The sequence below is a fragment of the Chironomus tepperi genome, unplaced genomic scaffold (genome assembly GCF_022539635.2).
Source record: "Chironomus tepperi strain 1889 unplaced genomic scaffold, CSIRO-AGI_Ctep_v1 contig_58, whole genome shotgun sequence".
NCBI classification, from domain to species: Eukaryota; Metazoa; Arthropoda; class Insecta; order Diptera; family Chironomidae; genus Chironomus; species Chironomus tepperi.
Genome location: NW_027226180.1, coordinates 1720495 through 1739613, shown reverse-complemented (window position 1 = coordinate 1739613; position 19119 = coordinate 1720495). Strand labels below are relative to the sequence as shown.

At 33.2% G+C, this 19119-nt stretch overlaps 3 protein-coding genes across 3 annotated transcripts; all 3 read left to right on the top strand.

Moving 5' to 3' along the window:
• Positions 1–256: 256 nt before the first annotated feature.
• Positions 257–1709, top strand: LOC139100271 (leucine-rich repeat-containing protein 15-like). Its single transcript, XM_070652898.1, has one exon. The coding sequence runs from the start codon at positions 658–660 to the stop codon at positions 1618–1620; it is 963 nt and encodes a 320-aa protein (XP_070508999.1). The 5' UTR covers positions 257–657; the 3' UTR covers positions 1621–1709.
• Positions 1710–5328: 3619 nt separating this feature from the next.
• LOC139100262 (uncharacterized) lies at positions 5329–7610 on the top strand (the record flags this gene model as incomplete). The annotated part of the gene is made up of 4 exons (XM_070652889.1): positions 5329–6385; positions 6488–6566; positions 6630–6706; positions 6846–7610. Coding segments are annotated over 4 exons (1836 nt in total), but the record flags the coding sequence as incomplete, so codon positions are not given.
• Positions 7611–11133: 3523 nt separating this feature from the next.
• On the top strand, positions 11134–18996 carry LOC139100402 (uncharacterized). Its single transcript, XM_070653018.1, has 10 exons — positions 11134–11275; positions 11354–11570; positions 12055–12650; positions 13006–13150; positions 13212–13352; positions 17046–17179; positions 17258–17474; positions 17712–18307; positions 18604–18751; positions 18821–18996. Exons 1-10 carry the CDS (start codon positions 11156–11158, stop codon positions 18976–18978), a joined length of 2472 nt encoding a protein of 823 aa, XP_070509119.1. The 5' UTR covers positions 11134–11155; the 3' UTR covers positions 18979–18996.
• Positions 18997–19119: the final 123 nt, after the last annotated feature.

The following is a 19119-nucleotide window of genomic DNA, read 5'->3' as shown; positions in this document are numbered from 1 at the left end:
GCTACGACCGATATTATGCATGACATTCGGTTCTTGACACTTTGTTGTTCACTAGCGTGCCACGACAAGCAGATTGCACTCGACTGATTCAATAATTCAGAAACCTAATTATGAATAATTGTTTTCATGACTCTACGTCTATAATAATGTATTATATTCGTACAAAATTAATCATTTTCTAGATGATAACGTCGACAAATAAACAACAATAATCCCGATTAGAACAACGCAGTCGCTAGATCATCACTTTGTCGTGAACACGTAAAAGTGACTTGATGCAGAGAACATAGCTGGGAGAACTTTGGGAATTGGATTCTATTGTAGATCCTCCCAAACTTTACTTACTTCACTGACCGTACAGATCGACTGTGATCCATGACCACCCTCAGATGACGCCGGCTTCCGCCTGCCAATTACCAATACCAAATGCAATCTACCAGCCTTACAAGAGGCTAATGCAGGAGAAGCATGACTTAATAAGTGACCGACTACCATCTCCTACTTAAATATTGGATTACTTTCAAATGACACCATTCGAACTTCAAAATCATTGGAATTCCCCTAAAATTCCTTATCTCCTTCGTGAGATTCTGAGAGTAATTTGTGAAAAGCATCACATTTGCGTCTCAAATATTGTACAATACACAAGTGAAAATAATGATTTTAAAGGTTTTAATATTAATCATGTCGTGCATACTGTCTGGATCAAATAGTGACCATTCAGATGGATATGCAGCATGTAAATACAATTATGTGAAAAGTGCCAATGGCTATTTGTGTAGTTTATTGTCAAACAATGCCGACTCATCGACTGAAATTAGTGGACAGCATTTATCTGGCAGGACAGACGATGACGTGGATATGCTGGTCAGTTTTCACTTGACATTCACAGAATTGACATCAAATTTATGCGATAAATTTCCAAATCTGAAGAGACTTAAAATTATGAGCTCAGATATTGCCAAAGTCTATCCAAATGCGCTTAATAACTGCAAAAATTTGAATGAATTTCATTTAATTAGCAGTAAAATTACGGAACTTCCAGTCGACTTGTTCTCTGAAAATCCAGAATTAACAAGAATTGAAATTAACAACAACAACAATTTAACAACCCTGCCTGAAAACATATTCGAAAGCCTTTATGAAGTCAGGCTGTTATGGCTTTACAGAAATCAGCTCGACTTTCTGCCTGAAAATATCTTCAAATCCCTCCACAATTTGGAAAAATTACAGCTCAGCTCCAATAAGTTAAGTGTCTTAAATCCATCATGGTTTGAGGATCTTTATGGTCTGCATGACCTCAGCTTAAGGCACAATGGAATCACTGATCTACCAAAAAATGCCTTTGCAAATTTAATTAATCTTGAAAGTATTTGGCTTAGTGGAAATAACCTGACAACAATTCATTCAGACTCATTTGGAGCTATGACCAAGTTTACTGACCTGTACCTTAGAGAGAATCAGATTGAGTCAATTGACAGTAAAATCATTGATGACAACAACTTGATGGTTATTGATATGACGGGTAATGTCTGCAGTCAAATTATTGTTGATGATATGAGTAAGGATGAAGTGATGAAGGAGCTAAGCAACTGTACGAGCAACTATCATCCACGATAAATGATGGAGATTCTGTTGATTTATAATTTTGATGCTTTTATAGTAAGATGTGGATGTGGACTTGAGTGGAGAACATCCAACTCAGTAGATTATTGTCAAATTTGTAAAGAATTCAATTTTTAAAAATAAACAATTTTTTTTGTGAGAAATCATAAGAATCTTGACTTACTTGAGCATCAGATCAATTATGAACCATGACTCCCATACACATTACCCTATCCCCAATCCCTTCTCTTTACAGATTTCCCTGTAAATGGCATCCCATAGAAATTGCTCTTTTGTTTCTCGCGGCACACCTAAGATGTGAACCTCGATCGAACCAGCACACGTCATATGGTTCATGGTATATTCAATCATTTTTGTCGGCACATAGGTTGTCCACAACTGCCTTTAGTCATCTCTATGGTTGACTATCGCTTGAGTATCTCCTGATCTCTACTATCTTCAATATTTACTTGCTTAATTCCTTGGCTGGGTCGACGAGGGCTCATTGGCGCACGCAGGGAATATCTGAAGACATCTCTATCCTTCGAAAACTTCTGAGTTCGGGATGTCTTCAATGCTCCTTCCAATCCACATCCAATACCATCTATATCGACAGCTTCTTCTCGAATATCACGAATAATATTGCATTTCAGTACATCGTAGCTCCTTAATGATTATAAGATGCTTATCTGACTAATAGATGATTAAACACCCAATTCCTTTGCTGATACAAGAACGGAAGCCATGTGAAGCCGATTTAGCTCCAGATCAGTACTTGATGTATGATGAAAACCAAGTCTGACACGAAGTCAGAGTCATGTTGGTCTGGGGCGCTTCGATCGATTAACTGTCTTGTTATAAGGGTCTCGGGTATAGCATCGATTGCTCGTATCACTCAAAAGGGTTCGGAGACTGGCTTCTTAGATTTAGAGGGTCTAAAGGGTCTAGAGGGCTTAAGGGCCTCCTACTAAGGGAACGTTCGGAAATTCCGTAATGATCTTTGTACGACGAGGTTAAGTTCCAATCTTTAAGAATCCAAAATTTTGATACACCAATTCAAGTCCGATCATTCTGATTCTCATTAGCTTATTTAGAATAATAACAAAACTTTGAACAATGTTGCTATCAAAATACCAGGCACTCATGTGCACAGCAAGTCTTATTTTTACTTTACTCAATTTTTTATAGGAATGACTTAAATAGCCGAGAATGATGACGTCACTTTTGTTTTTTTTTTTTTTTTTGGGACTCTTTTCGCATTTGGATTAGGTTTACTCTGATATTGATAAGAATATTTTTTTATTGTTCATTTAAATTCTCTTTTTTTGGATTTTTTATTATAAAAATATTATAAAAAAGTGCTGAATTTATTCTATTTTGTGATTTGAATAAGATTAGATGTGAAATTGTTGTGTATTGTAAGTGAATAAATAGCTATTTTTTGTTGTATTATTGAAAAAATCAGATTTGACGTCAGTTCTGTATTACATTCAAATTAATACAGACATTGCAATCAAACTGAAATTGAATTATTATCTCAAAAATTGAAAGAATCTTGTAAGTCTTAGGGACAGTTCTGTAATTATATAACTCAAAATATCGATTTTTTGAACATCCAACCACCTCTAATCCTCCCTAAAAGCCGTCTTCCCAAGAGAAGTCTCAAGAGTCGATTCCTTATTATGTAACGCTCTTAAAGTGGAGTGAAAAGATAGAAGAAGCGGAGCAAATAGTCAAAAACTCGATTTTAAGCATTCCGCAACAAGTGAATGGCCGTCATAGTGAACGCAAGTCCTAAGACGTAAGATTTCCACTACCCAGGACTACCTAAGACTACCTTGGACTTCCCAGGACTACTTAAGACTACCCAAGACTATTTGAGACTACCCAAGACTATCTGAAACGGAATTGTTGTTGGATATGGAAAAAGTGAAAATTTATCAAAAGAATTTGAAAATATTGCAAGATATGTAGGAACTCCAATACATTATACTGAACATTGCTTGCTCAGTAATGGAATTATCCGGGATATGTCAAGTAATCGTACATTTTGTGGCGGTTATGCGAATGGAACTGGAGTGTGTCGAAGTGATAGTGGAAATGGATTAATTGTCAAAAATAATGGAATTTATTACCTAAGAGGAATTGTGTCGGGATCCATTTGGGATGATAAATATGAATGTGATGTCAACAATTATGCAATTTTTACGGATCTTACTAAGTTTTACAATTGGATAACAACTGGAAATTTGGATATTGAGCCATCAATAGAACAGAAAATTCAACGATTGTTTTGCAAGATTATGGCATTGGCTACGGAACCGAGTCATCATGACTTACTCAATAAATTGATGGCAAATCTTCCAAAAATTGAGAATTGAGAGCAGTTGACGTGTGTTTTTGCAGAATTTTTGAGAATTATGAGCTATTGCTCTTTAGACAAGATGAGTAAATTCTCAATTTAATGTTATTAAAATCACCGGCATCAATTTGCAATTTATTCAGTTCTCATTCTTATTTTAATTGTGTTCAATCTCTGTGAATTTGAATTAATTGTGATTTAATCTATAAATAAAAACTGAAACCTTGACTTGTGAACTGTCTAAGTGACATTATTAATTTAATACTGTACTTTATGTTTTATTAAGTGACAACGATAATCTGCAGGCTCAGTAAGTACATTCATGTTTTTGGGATGGAAACTGGTATATTGGGTAGAAATCCAATGCGAGTATATTCACTCCGTACCATAAAAGGTGTCGCGTATAGGAATAGCTTTAATTTGGTATTCATCAGAGATTAGACAGTCCAAAAGTACAGTACTGTACTTACTGTATTTATATGAACTTTAGTAACTACGGTTAAAGCGGTGGAATGACATCAGTGCCCTAAATGGAAGAGCATTGACCTTATGTCTTAAATCCTGGGATTAATCCTAGGTCATGTCAATCCTAGTTTCGAAGCACAGTTCGTGTGTTGGCTACAGTTTTGAGGTCGTTGGCGCATATTGTGTCCATTGCTAGATATACAGGAATAAACTAGTATCAGGATGACTATCTTTACGAAATCTTGCGCACACGAATTGTAACTGGATATATTGCAGTGTACATTAGGTCTTATGACGGACTCGTGTCTTTGTAATGTCCAGAGCATGCAATTGGTTTGGATCCTACTATAAACTGTAGTTCTAAGGAGTCTGGTACAACAGATTGTTAATCGCAGTGCCTCTAGCTAAGAGGAATCTAATGTCCAGACTCCAGTGGAGGTGCCTCCAAAAAAGAGAAATCCGGACTTTACGAAGTCTGTCAACTATGCAGTCCAGCTCATATGGCTGAGCCTTTTAAGCATTATGTAGATACAGGAAGTACAGTCCTGTACATTGGAATGTCTTTTCCTGTAAGAGTAATGCGCAACAAATAGAAATGACTCGACATGTCTTGGCTGCAAAACAGTTTAGTAATTTGGTGCTTTTGTTAAATTTTCAGATTTAAAGCCATTAAAAATGCAGAGAAACTGCAAACTAGCATTTCTTGTGCTTGTTTTAATGAACATTGTTATTACTAAGAGTGTTGTCGCCGATGGGATTGAATGCGAGTTCACTGAGAATGGTTGCAAAATTTATAACGACGATGAAATTCAGCGATATTGTTGCAAAGTAGTGGATAAATTTATAAAACAAAATGGAATATTTGGAGAACATCTTGCTGGAAAAACTGACAATGACGTTGTTTTTGTAGATTTCCTTTATTTATAAATGTCAAAAAAATTGAGTCGAATTTATGTGAAAAGTTCCCAAACCTTGAAAATATAAGAATACTGAATACAAGGTTTTCAAATTTTGATGAAAATACATTTGATAAATGCGAGAAATTAAAGTTTATTTATTTCCAAAACAAAAATATACAAAATATCACCAAAAATTTATTCAGCAAAGCATCCGAATTGAATCATTTTTCTTTCGAAGAATGTGGCATTTTGTCACTGCCAGACGATTTGTTTATAAATAAAAAAAAATTAAACTCAATCAGTTTTTATGGAAATGAAATTGTCGATTTACCAGCAAATATTTTTCAAGAGCAGTATAAGCTTAAAACGCTGTACCTAGGAAGAAATAAAATAGAAACTTTAGATCCACTTTTATTTCGAGATTTGATATCATTGTCAATACTTGATCTATCATCTAATCTGATATCTGAACTGCCGAATTCCGTTTTTGATTCCTGTATTAATCTTAAGTATCTGGGCCTGGCCTTCAATAAAATTAAAATCATTAATCCAGAATTGTTCAGATCTTTATGGAAATTAGAGAAATTGTATTTTAGTGGGAACAAAATCGTCACGCTTGAAGCAGAAAATTTCAAATATCTGTCAAGTCTTGAGCACTTAGATTTAAACTATAATAAAATTCAATCCCTAAACTCAAAATGTTTTCATGGTCTTCAAAAATTAAAAATTCTTGGACTTGGATCAAATCAAATTTCGGAATTACCTCAAGGAATATTTGCACCATTAAAAAATTTAGAGGAATTGGGTCTTAATAGTAATGGTCTGAAAATCATTCATTCTGACTCTTTTGGAATTCACAGAAAACTTAAATTATTAGTTATTGGTGAAAATGGCATGATCGCATTCGATGAAGAAATAATCGACAATACAAGAATCTATTATATTGACATGATAGGCAATAACTGCTATGGATCAGAAATTGATGGAGATACGGTTAAAATAAAATCTGAACTGAAACAATGTTTTAACAATTACAAGCCAAGAACAAATCAAGGTAATGAACACAATTTATTATTTCGTCATATCCAGACATTAATTGTGATTTTATCAACAGATATATCATTGCCACAACCTTGCTCAAATGTACAGGAAGCAGAAACGACGTGTGGTAAACAGAAACTGGCTATTGGAACAGTCATTGGTGGTAGTCAAGTCACTAAAGGATCATTTCCTTGGTAATACAGTCACAAAATTGTAATATTTTATTCTTAGTTAAAATAATTATTCATTCCATCTAGGACTGCTGCATTGATAAAAAACAGGAAAGATTTGTTCTGTGGAGCAACCTTGATCACCAAAACTAAGGTCTTAACTGGTATGATAAGGGGTCGTTCACTTATAATTTCAAGATTATCGTTAAAATATTAAAATAAATTTGTTTTGTTTAGGCTGTTACAAAATAGTAGACCGGCCCCTAAATTTACTTATTTTAAAATTTTAAAATTTTATTTCAGCTGCTCATTGTATTGAGAATAAATTGACAAACTCAAAGCTACGTCCTCAAGAAATTCTTGTTCTTGTCGGAGTTCATGACTTGAATATTCCCCATGAAGTCGGCAAAGTTTCATTCGCTGTTAAAAATATCACTGTTCATCCAGATTGGCATCCATTAATTCAATCATATGATGCTGACATTGCAATCTTGGAACTAGATGGTCAAGTCCATTTCACCAATTACATTCAACCGATTTGTTTAGCAGCTCCAGAATCATCAGAATCATCGATAGCATCAGGTCTAGTTGTTGGATTTGGAAAAAGTGAATTCACTGATATCGAAAATATTGCTCGTAAGGTTAACATGCCAATTCACAGCTATCGGAAATGTGTTGAAAGTAGCGATCATGAATCACTGGTAAGTCATCGTACAATTTGCGGTGGATATGCAAATGGAACTGGTGTGTGCAGAGGAGATAGCGGAAGTGGCCTGATTGTCAAAAGTAATGGAATTTATTACCTACTAGGAATTGTGTCATCTTCACTTTATGGTGGTGAATACGAGTGCAATGTTCATGCTTATTCCGTTTTCACTGATGTCACTAAGTTTCATAACTGGATACTTACCGGCAATGTTTATTGACATCCTCATAGCTATCTAAACGTGCTATCCTAAACATGTCTGCACCTTTATTGCTTTTATTGTCTCTAAATTGGAATAAATTTTTTTTATAATTTTAATTTTAACATGAAATAAAAATTTTAATTTTTTGTTTTAAATTTCACATTTCTGGCATTTTTGATCTTATATCCATCCTTACAATCACATCAAAATATACTCTGTAAAGTCTACTGAGCTTGGCAAGTTGTTCTTATTTTACTGCTTACTATAGTAGGACTAAATCCTTCATCTAGGGTTCATCCATTCCTACAGGTCATTGTAATGTGTTCAGCTTAATAGTCTGAAAGCGCATTTACAGTTTCTTTGGTCTTCACATCCTTCCTCATCATCAGTCAACCACATGTCGTGATCCAAATTCGATTTCATATTATTATTTATTGTGATATCTTTTTTTTTTTTGGGTTAAAAAGAAATTTCACAATTTCCTGTATTTTCCTTTTCAATCCTCAGCATTTTGCGTACTTTGAATCAAAATAGGAAATTCGACCTTTTGTGGAATGAAAATAGACAATTTTTTTTTGTGTGTCATATTTGAATTTATGAATTTGACATGAATAAATTTCCAATGTATTTTTATTGAGAGGGTGGTTGTGGATTTCCTTGATAAAATAGAAAATTCATAGACGATGTGGAACTCTTTCAATGTGATTGGTTGAGGATTTTCACGCACTTGTTTCGGTATTATCATTTTGGAATATGTTGTGTATGCTGAATTGTGTAGGATGAGGAATATTAGTGTTAGTTTGTCTTGTTGTTTAAAGCTGATCGTCACTTAAGGCTGAACATTGCTTAAAACTGAACGTCACTTAAGGCTGAGCATTATTTAAAGCTGAACGTTAGTTAAGGCTGAACACCGTTTGAAGCTGAACGTCACTCAAAGCTGAACATCATTCAAATCTGAACGTCATTCAAAGCTGAACATCATTCAAAGCTGAGCGTCACTTAAGACTGAACACCGTTTGAAGCTGAACGTCACTCAAAGCTGAACATCATTCAAATCTGAACGTCATTCAAAGCTGAACATCATTTAAAGCTGACCGTCTCTTTAGACAAATGCGCTTAGTTCAATCCTAGTTCCCAAAATCATTACCAAAACTTTACTTTTTGGGTTATTTATACATATTGAAATTTATATTGTCTAAACAAAGTCATAAAACAAAAGGATACGCATTGTAAGTCTACGTACCATGCGGTGTCGATTGTGAATATTTGATGAGAATTATGATTTGGTTAAGCTGTGAATTGTTAAGGAATTTATGAATGTAAAGGCTTTTTAGGTTATGAAATTTGGAATTTTTAGGTTATGTAAAGAGGTACTTTAGGCTTGATGGGACACTGTGCATGATACTTGTACTTAACATCTCATAATTATCTCAAAAATGTCCAAATTCCAACAAAAACAATGAAAACTGATCTGTGATTGAAAAAGGAACCAAAAATAACAAAATAAGACATAAAAATGTCATTTAAATGCAAAGTCATTAAAATATTTCAACTTGAATCCTTTACAGCTGGTTAAAAAAACTTCCTTAAACATTGATCCTTAAGTATTCTCAAGAGTGAAATTTTGTCGATTCCTTTTTTGGTTCCATTTGTTTTTGTTTTTCAAGCACTTGAATTTGTCATAATTATTTGGCATGAAATGAGACAAGTTGATTGTTGGATGGGATTTTGCTTGTTTTTGAGGGTGACAATGTAAATATTTTTGTAGGTCCTTTTGTGGATTGTTGTGCAGAATTATTGCGAAATTTGTGGATGGCGTGTGAATTTTTTTCAATTTTTTCAATTTTTTCAATTTTTTCAATTTTTTCATTTTTTTCAATTTTTTCAATTTTTTCATTTTTTTAAATTTTTTCAATTTTTTCAATTTTTTAAATTTTTTCAATTTTTTCAATTTTTTCAATTTTTTCAATTTTTTCAATTTTTTCAATTTTTTCAATTTTTTCAATTTTTTCAATTTTTTCAATTTTTTCAATTTTTTCAATTTTTTCAATTTTTTCAATTTTTTCAATTTTTTCAATTTTTTCAATTTTTTCAATTTTTTCAATTTTTTCAATTTTTTCAATTTTTTCAATTTTTTCAATTTTTTCAATTTTTTCAATTTTTTCAATTTTTTCAATTTTTTCAATTTTTTCAATTTTTTCAATTTTTTCAATTTTTTCAATTTTTTCATTTTTTTAAATTTTTTCAATTTTTTAAATTTTTTCAATTTTTTTAATTTTTTCAATTTTTTCAATTTTATGTCTCTAGTCACCAAATAATCTTCAATTTTCACAGATAGCTTCCTCATAATTCCCATAAGACGTCACTAAACACATGTAAGCATGCAATATTATGAACATTATCTCCATCAACTTCCTCAAACTCATCCGTTTTTTAAACATTTTTTAATATTCACAATCTCTTCCTTAATTTCCATTTCGGAAATTACCCAAAAAAAATCTGTGAATGTCCTTCCGACAAGTTCACATGAAATTTGATGACTTGAAAAACATGAAATAAAATTGAGTTAAACTGGTCGTCGTTAACCAACATTTCCTGTTATTTATTTCTTCGTCTTCGTTGATTAGACGTCGTCAAATGCAATTGGAGGTTAGAAGATATATTATGAGAATGTCAAGTTGGAAATTTTTGGACATAAGGCGCATTTTTGAAAAAATTGAAAAAATTAAAAAAAAATGAAAAAATTTGAAAAAATTGAAAAAATTAAAAAAAAATGAAAAAATTTGAAAAATTCAAAAAGTCCCCAAATTGATCACTTTCAATGATCCCACACCCCAGCAATGTCAATTCCTCAATTTAATCCAAGTAAAACAATAAATTCCAAAACCAGCAACAAGAAGCCATATCACTTAAATTCAAATTCTTTTTAATCAGCTTCTTTCAATACACAAAATATATCCATTAATTGAATAAACGGCGATGACCAAAAGAAAATGTTAAGTATAGCTTAGAATATTAGGGTGGCAAGTTGTGTATTAATCAATAGAATTGACTGCATAACAGTCAACCTCCTTTGTCTTAATTCTTCTTAATTTACCCGCAGTCATTTTAATTATATTAGAAAAATTGTGGGAAGATTTTGGTGATTTACTTCGCTGGATATGAGAATCAACTGTGATGCATGGTTCTCTATGGACTGTAGATAGAGATGGGTTGACTCCCCCCACTCTCTTCCGTCCTAAATACCCACTTGGACACTTAACAGTTATGAATCGCAAAAATCCCTAACAAATTCAAATTAGTTCCCAAATTAGGGGGTAAGGAAGGGGTTAGGGCGAGCAAGGAGCATATTAACCAGTGGTGGACAACCTATGTGTCGTGGCACAGCTTAAAGAGAAACTTCGACCAAAGCTGTCAACGTCATCCGGTTCTTGGCAATTCATAACAGTTCATGACACTATTGTGCCACGACACACAGGTTGCCCACCACTGATTTAAGCTGAAATTCCAATATAACACAATTTACTCATGACATATTCTATCTAGAACTGGGATTTTCCCAAAAATGGTATTATATGAATTCAATGGAATTAGAGCGCAATCTTACTTATGTCATGAGAATTCTCTCAGCAGAGATTAAAATGCTCATTTAAATATGAATTAATATTCGCATCAAACTCGACTCATTCAGTTCTTATCTTCAGAATGTGGAAGTTTATTTTATTATTAGCTCTGTGTTCATCAGCACATTGCTGGCAAAATACCAAAAAAATCAATAAATCAAATTCTAAATCATTAAGTACATTTGCTGGTGAAATTTATCAGGTAGATATAGATCTGACTTCCTAGATCCCGGACCTACCTATAGATTAAGTCTCTAAAATCTCTCTCAATTTTTTAAAGAAATCAGTCGAAGGACAATCAGGAAATGTCATCATATCTCCAATATCGATACGTTCCGTTCTTACTATGGCATTATTTGGAGCACCAGGAAGCACAATCACCAGGAAAGAGATGATAAATGGTCTCAAATATAAACACAGTGATAAAAATGAAAAAATTGCTGAGACTTATGAGAAACTTACTAAGAGTACTGGTGAAAATGGTGACGTCAAAATAGGTAGGATCAGGGGTCAAATGGGGTTGTTCCATTCTATTCATCCCCTCCCTTTGCTAGGGTTTTTGTGAGGGAATCCTAACATCAATCTCTAGATCCCTAACAAAAAATTCAAAAGTCCATGTCTGACTGCGACTCTGAGTAAGAGTAGTTGCACGTAGATCAGATGGTGGCTGGGTGTTTGGGTGGCTGGGTGTTTGGATGGCTGGGTAGCTGAGTGTTTGAGTATTTGGGTGGCTGGGTGTACCTTATGATACCAATAAAATTGGGGTTTAACAAAGCTATTCCAAGAGTATATCTTACTATGTATACGTCATAACACTAGGATATAGAGTAAGTGTTATGTCCTCAGATGAGAGGGTGCTTTTCAACCTCCAACCCACACTCCCTTTCGTCCGAACAACCTCTTTTTGTACAAAATTCTTAAATTGTCTAATTACGTCACTAATACATTAATTCCGATTTTTTACTTGTCATCCCCAAACAGCCAACAAAATATACGTCATGAAGAAATACACAATCAAACCAAAATTCCAAGAATTAGTCATGAAAGGCTTCAAATCAAAAGCTGAAAATATTGACTTTAAAAAAAGTGACGAATCAGCTGGAATTATAAATAAATGGATTGAAGGTCAAACAGATAATATGATCAGTAATCTCATCCAACCTGATTTACTCAATAATGAAACAAGGATGATACTTGTCAATACTGTCTATTTCAAGGGAATTTGGGAATATAAATTTGAAGCATTAAACTTTAGGAACAGACCTTACAAGGAGCCATTCTATGTTAGCGAAACCGAGTCAGTTGACATTGAAGTGATGAAATTGAGGGAAAATTTATTTTTTGGTGATTTTAAGGACTTAGATGCAAAAGCATTGAGACTTCCTTATAAGGACTCTGGCATTGAAATGCTCGTGTTGTTGCCGAATAAACGAACAGGTTTGGCTGGTTTGGAGGAAAATTTGACTGAAATAGGTGTTAAAAGATTGTGGAGTAAAATGCAAAAAACTAAGGTTGATGTCCAGATGCCAAAGTTCAAGATCGAGTATCAGGTTGATTTGAAGGCACCACTTGAAGAGGTAAGTTTTAGGTTTGATGGTCAGCAATGATGCTTGGCTTTGAAGGTCAATTGTGACGCTTGGCTTTGAAGGTCAATTGTAACGCTTGGCTGTAAAAGTCCATTTTGTTACTCAGATTTGAAGGTCAGTGTTGACGCTCAGCCATGACGCTCAGCCTTGACGCGTAGCTGTGAAGATCAATATTGACTCTTATTTTAAACAGTCAATTTTGATGTTCATGCTTAACGCTTGGCTTCGAAGGTCACTGTGGACGCTCAACCTTGACACTCAGCCTAAAAAGTTCACAAGTGATGTTCACCCTTATAGCTTAACCCTGACACATTTATACTTAAAAATTTCAATTCCTTCCGAACAGATGGGCATGAAGCGTATGTTCACAGATGATGCTGAATTTGGCAACTTAATAAACAGCACTGAGCGTTTACACATCTCAAAAGTCATCCATAAGTCCATGATTGAAGTCGACGAAACTGGCTCTAAAGCTGCTTCAGCAACAGCCGGTAAGCATGACTTGTTTACTTCCTTTTTTTGAAATTTAATCCATTTCATGTAAATTTTTAGGACTTGTACTTGTTAGTCGAATGGGAGGTGACTCTGAAGAGGAAAAGGAAGAGAACTTCTATGCTAAACATCCATTTTTGTTCTATTTAATTGAGAAGAAAACAACGCAAATTTTATTTTTGGGAAGAGTTGCAAAGTTCTAAAAATAAATTTTAATTGGCATGACTATTTGTAATTAAAGGATTTTATGTAGCTTGATTACTTGCTGTAGATGATCAAATAAAATATTCTAAACTGAAATTATGATTTTAAATATAAATGTGATTTGAGTTCGGGCAGAATTTCGTACTTTTAGATTACAGCTTCATACAAAATAAGCAATCGGAACAGGTATGTGCAATTTTGAAATTGTGAATTTACCATCTTGTCATTCATAATAGTTCTTCTAGTAGGCATAAAACGTGTTCTATTGATTAAGCTGAAAACGGCTCATAATATCCAATTATAGTTCGACAAGAAAAATAATGCCTGTAACAAATGCGCCAGTCTGCAGTTACGGTAAACCCTTTTTGTAAGCAGTAAAATAAGAATAACGCCTAGTTTAGTAATTTTATTATTATCTCAAGCATGAAAGTCACTTAAGTCGGCGACTTAAAATCAGTTGAGCTAATTTATTTTTAACCGATTAAAAATTTTCCAATTTTAGACTTAAGGAAGAAATTATAAAATAAAAGAATTAAAAAAAAAATCAACGGCTTCGATTTTAGTCCAATCCATGATTATTAATGCTAGTATGGCAATCGATCCTAGAAGAACGCAAATATGAGCTTTTTTAGTTCAAATATACAAATGTACAATGCAAGTTAGAAGAGTTTAATTTTATATGAATTGATGTGAAATTTAAAAAAATAATATTTCGTTGAAATTAAAATTATAAAAAAAAATAAATTTCAATTTAAGACAATAAAAGCAATTGCAGGCATGTTTAGGATAACATCCTGCATTTTTGATTTGTATGATCACGTCAAGACCAATCACCGGTAAGTATCCAATTATAAAACTTAGTGACATCAGTAAAAATTGAATAAGCATGAACATTGAATCGTATTCTTTACCAGGTAATGCAGATGACACAATTCCTCGTAGATAAAAATTCCATTGTTTTTGACAATCAGGCCACTTCCGCTGTCACCAATGCACACACCAGTTCCATTTGCATATCCACCGCATATTGTACGATGACTTACAAGTGATTCATGATCCCTACTTTCAGCACAATCTTTATAACTGTGAATTGGCATGTTAACCTTACGAGCAATATTTTCGATATCAGCAAATTCACTTCTTCCAAATCCAACAACTAGACCTAATGTTATCGATGCTGCTGATGATTCTGGAGCTGCCAAACAAATCGGTTGAATGTAATTGGTGAAATGGACTTCACCATCTAGTTCCAAGATTGCAATGTCAGCATCATATGATTGAATTAATGGATGCCAATCTGGATGAACAGTGATATTTTTAACAGCGAATGGAACTCTGCCGACTTCATGGGGAATATTCAAGTCATGAACTCCAACAAGAACAAGAATGTCGCGAGGACGTAGCTTTGTGTCTGTGAATTTCGTTTCGATACAATGAGCAGCTGAAATGAAATTTTAAAGTTTTAGGAATAAGTATTCACTAAATATTATGTATTTCATACCAGTTAAGACTTTAGTTTTGGATATCAAGATTGCTCCACAGAAAAAATCTTTCCTGTTTTTTAGCAATGCAGCAGTCCTAGATTGAATGAACAATTATTTTTTTGGATATTTTTTTTTTGGAAGTCTTACCAAGGAAATGATCCTTTAGTGACTTGACTACCACCAATGACTGTTCCAATTGCCAGTTTCTGTTTACCACACGTCATTTCTGTTGATAAAATCACAATTAATGCCTGGATATGACGAAATAATAAATTATGTTCATTACCTTGATTTGTTCTTGGCTTGTAATTGCTAAAACATTGTTTCAGTTCAGATTTTATTTTAACCGTATCTCCATCAATTTCTGATCCATAGCAGTTATTGCCTATCATGTCAATATAATAGATTCTTGTATTGTCGATTATTTCTTCATCGAATGCGATCATGCCATTTTTACCAATATATAATGATTTAAGTTTTCTATGAATTCCAAAAGAGTCAGCATGAATGATTTTCAGACCATTACTATTAAGACCCAAGTCCTCTAAATTTTTTAATGGTACAAATATTCCTTGAGGTAATTCCGAAATTTGATTTGATCCAAGTCCAAGAATTTTTAATTTTTGAAGACCATGAAAACATTTTGGGTTTAGAGATTGAATGTTATTACGGTTTATATATAAGTGCTCAAGACTTGACAGATATTTGAAGTTTTCTGCTTCAAGCGTGACGATTTTGTTCCCATTAAAACTCAATTTCTGTAATTTCCGTAAAGATCTGAACCATTCTGGATTAATGATTTTAATTTTATTTTCGGACAGATTCAACTCCTTAAGATTAATACAGGAATCAAAAACAGAATCCGGCAGTTCAGATATCAGATTTGCTGAAAGTCCAAGTACTGACAATGAGTATAAATCCCGGAATAAAAGTGGATCTAAAGTTACTATTTTATTTCTTCCTAGGTTCAGCGTTTCAAGCTTGTAATGCTCCCGAAAAATATTTGCTGGTAAATCGACAATTTTATTCACATAGAAACTGATTTTTTTTATTTTTTTTTTATTTGTAAACAAATCTTCTGGCAGTGACAAAATGCCACATTCTTCGATAGAAAAATCGTTCAAATCTGTTGCCTTGCTGAGAAATTTTTTTGTGATATTTTGTATATTGTCGACTTCAATATGAAAAAACTTTAATTTCTCGCATTTATCAAATGTATCATCAATATTTGGAAAACTTCCACCATTTATTCTTATAGTTTCAAGGTTTGGGAACTTCTCACATAAATTCGAATCAATTTTTTTGACTTTTTTCATTTTCATAAATTTTACATAAGCAACATCATTGTCATTTTTTCTAGCAAGATGTGTTCCAAATATTCTATTATCTAGAATTTGCTTATCCACTACAATGCAGCTATATTGAGAAGGTTTACCATTTCTGTAATGAACTTAGTGAAATCGCATTCAAACCCGTCGGCAATAACATTCTTGGTAATAATAAAGTTCATCACATTAAGCACAAAAAATGCTAATTTGTAGTTTCTCTGCATTTTTTATTGGCTTTAAATCTGAAAATGTAAAACAAAAGTAACAAATTACTTAACCGTTTTTCCACCGAGTTATTTCTATAGTAAATATATCCGCATTGTTTTTTTTTACTTAAGTATAATCTACAAGAATTATTGAATACATGAAAGAGATACATTCCAAAAAATTAAAACAACTTATTATTCTCGATAATCTGATCCAAAAACATGTACAAGTGACTTTCAAACCGCTTTTAAAATAATTTTTTGGGAAAGGATAAACCAATTAATTTTTAATAAGTTGTCACTTAATAAAACATAAAGTACAATATTAAGTTAATAATGTCACTTAGACAGTTCACAAGTCAAGGTTTCAATTTTTATTTATAGATTAAATCACAATTAATTCAAATTCACAGAGATTGAACACAATTAAAATAAGAATGAGAACTGAATAAATTGCAAATTGATGCCGGTGATTTTAATAACATTAAATTGAGAATTTACTCATCTTGTCTAAAGAGCAATAGCTCATAATTCTCAAAAATTCTGCAAAAACACACGTCAACTTCCAGTTCTGTTCTCAATTCTCAATTTTTGGAAGATTTGTCGTCAATTTATTGAGTAAGTAATGATGACTCGGTTCCGTAGCCAATGCATCAAACTCGACTCATTCAGTTCTTATCTTTAGAATGTGGAAGTTTATTTTATTATTAGCTCTGTGTTCATCAGCACATTGCTGGCAAAATACCAAAAAAATCAATAAATCAAATTCTAAATCATTAAGTACATTTGCTGGTGAAATTTATCAGGTAGATATAGATCTGACTTCCTAGATCCCGGACCTACCTATAGATTAAGTCACTAAAATGTCTCTCAATTTTTTAAAGAAATCAGTCGAAGGACAATCAGGAAATGTCATCATATCTCCAATATCGATACGTTCCGTTCTTACTATGGCATTATTTGGAGCACCAGGAAGCACAATCACAAGGAAAGAGATGATAAATGGTCTCAAATATAAACACAGTGATAAAAATGATAAAATTGCTGAGACTTATGAAAGACTTACTAAGAGTACTGGTGAAAATGGTGACGTCAAAATAGGTAGGATCAGGGGTCAAATGGGGTTGTTCCATTCTATTCATCCCCTCCCTTTGCTAGGGTTTTTGTGAGGGAATCCTAACATCAATCTCTAGATCCTTGATTGAGTAGCTGAGTGTTTGGGTGGCTCCAACCCACACTCCCTCGCCCTCACAACCTCTTTTTGTACAAAATTCTTAAATTGTCTAATTACGTCACTAATACATTAATTCCGATTTTTTACTTGTCATCCCCAAACAGCCAACAAAATATACGTCATGAAGAAATACACAATCAAACCAAAATTCCAAGAATTAGTCATGAAAGGCTTCAAATCAAAAGCTGAAAACATTGACTTTAAAAAGAGTGACGAATCAGCTGGAATTATAAATAAATGGATTGAAGGTCAAACAGATAATATGATTAGTAATCTCATCCAACCTGATTTACTTAATAATGAAACAAGGATGATACTTGTCAATACTGTCTATTTCAAGGGAATTTGGGAATATAAATTTGAAGCATTAAACTTTAGGAACAGACCTTACAAGGAGCCATTCTATGTTAGCGAAACCGAGTCAGTTGACATTGAAGTGATGAAATTGAGGGAAAATTTATTTTATAATGATTTTAAAGATTTAGATGCAAAAGCATTGAGACTTCCTTATAAGGACTCTGGCATTGAAATGCTCGTGTTGTTGCCGAATAAACGAACAGGTTTGGCTGGTTTGGAAAAAAATTTGACTGAAATAGGTGTTAAAGGATTGTGGAGTAAAATGCAAAAAACTAAGGTTGATGTCCAGATGCCAAAGTTCAAGATCGAGTATCAGGTTGATTTGAAGGCACCACTTGAAAAGGTAAGTTTTAGGTTTCGTGGTCAGCTATGACGCTTGGCTTTGATGGTCAATATTGACGCTTGGCTTTAAAAGTCCATTTTGTTACTTAGATTTGAAGGTCACTGTTCAGCCTTGACGCGTAGCTGAGAAGATCAATATTGACGCTTATTTTAAACAGTCAATTTTGATGTCCATCCTTAACACTTGGCTTCGTAGGTCACTGTTGACGCTCAACCTTAAAGTTCACATGTGATGTTTACCCTTATAGCCTAACCTTGACACATTTATACTTAAAAATTTCAATTCCTTCCGAACAGATGGGCATGAAGCGTATGTTTACATATGATGCTGAATTTGGCAACTTAATAAATAGCACTGAGCGTTTACACATCTCAAAAGTCATCCATAAGTCAATGATTAAAGTGAACGAAATTGGCTCTAAAGCTCCTTCAGCAGCCACAGTTGGTAATCTTGCCTTGCTTTTTTTTTTGAAATTTAATCAACTTTACATCAATTTTTATTGAATTTGTTTAGGAATTGTATTTGTTAGTCGAATGGGAATCGACTCTGAAGAGGATATTGAAGATGATATTGAAGAGTCGAATTTCTATGCTGAACATCCATTTTTGTTCTATTTAATTGAGAAGAAAATAACTCAAATTTTATTTTTGGGAAGAGTTGCAAAGTTCTAAAAATAATTTTAATTGGCATGACTATTTGTAATTAAAGGGTTTTATGTAGCTTGATTACTTGCTGTAGATGATCAAATAAAATATTCTAAACTGAAATTATGATTTTAAAAATATATGTGAATGAGGTTTTTACATTCAATT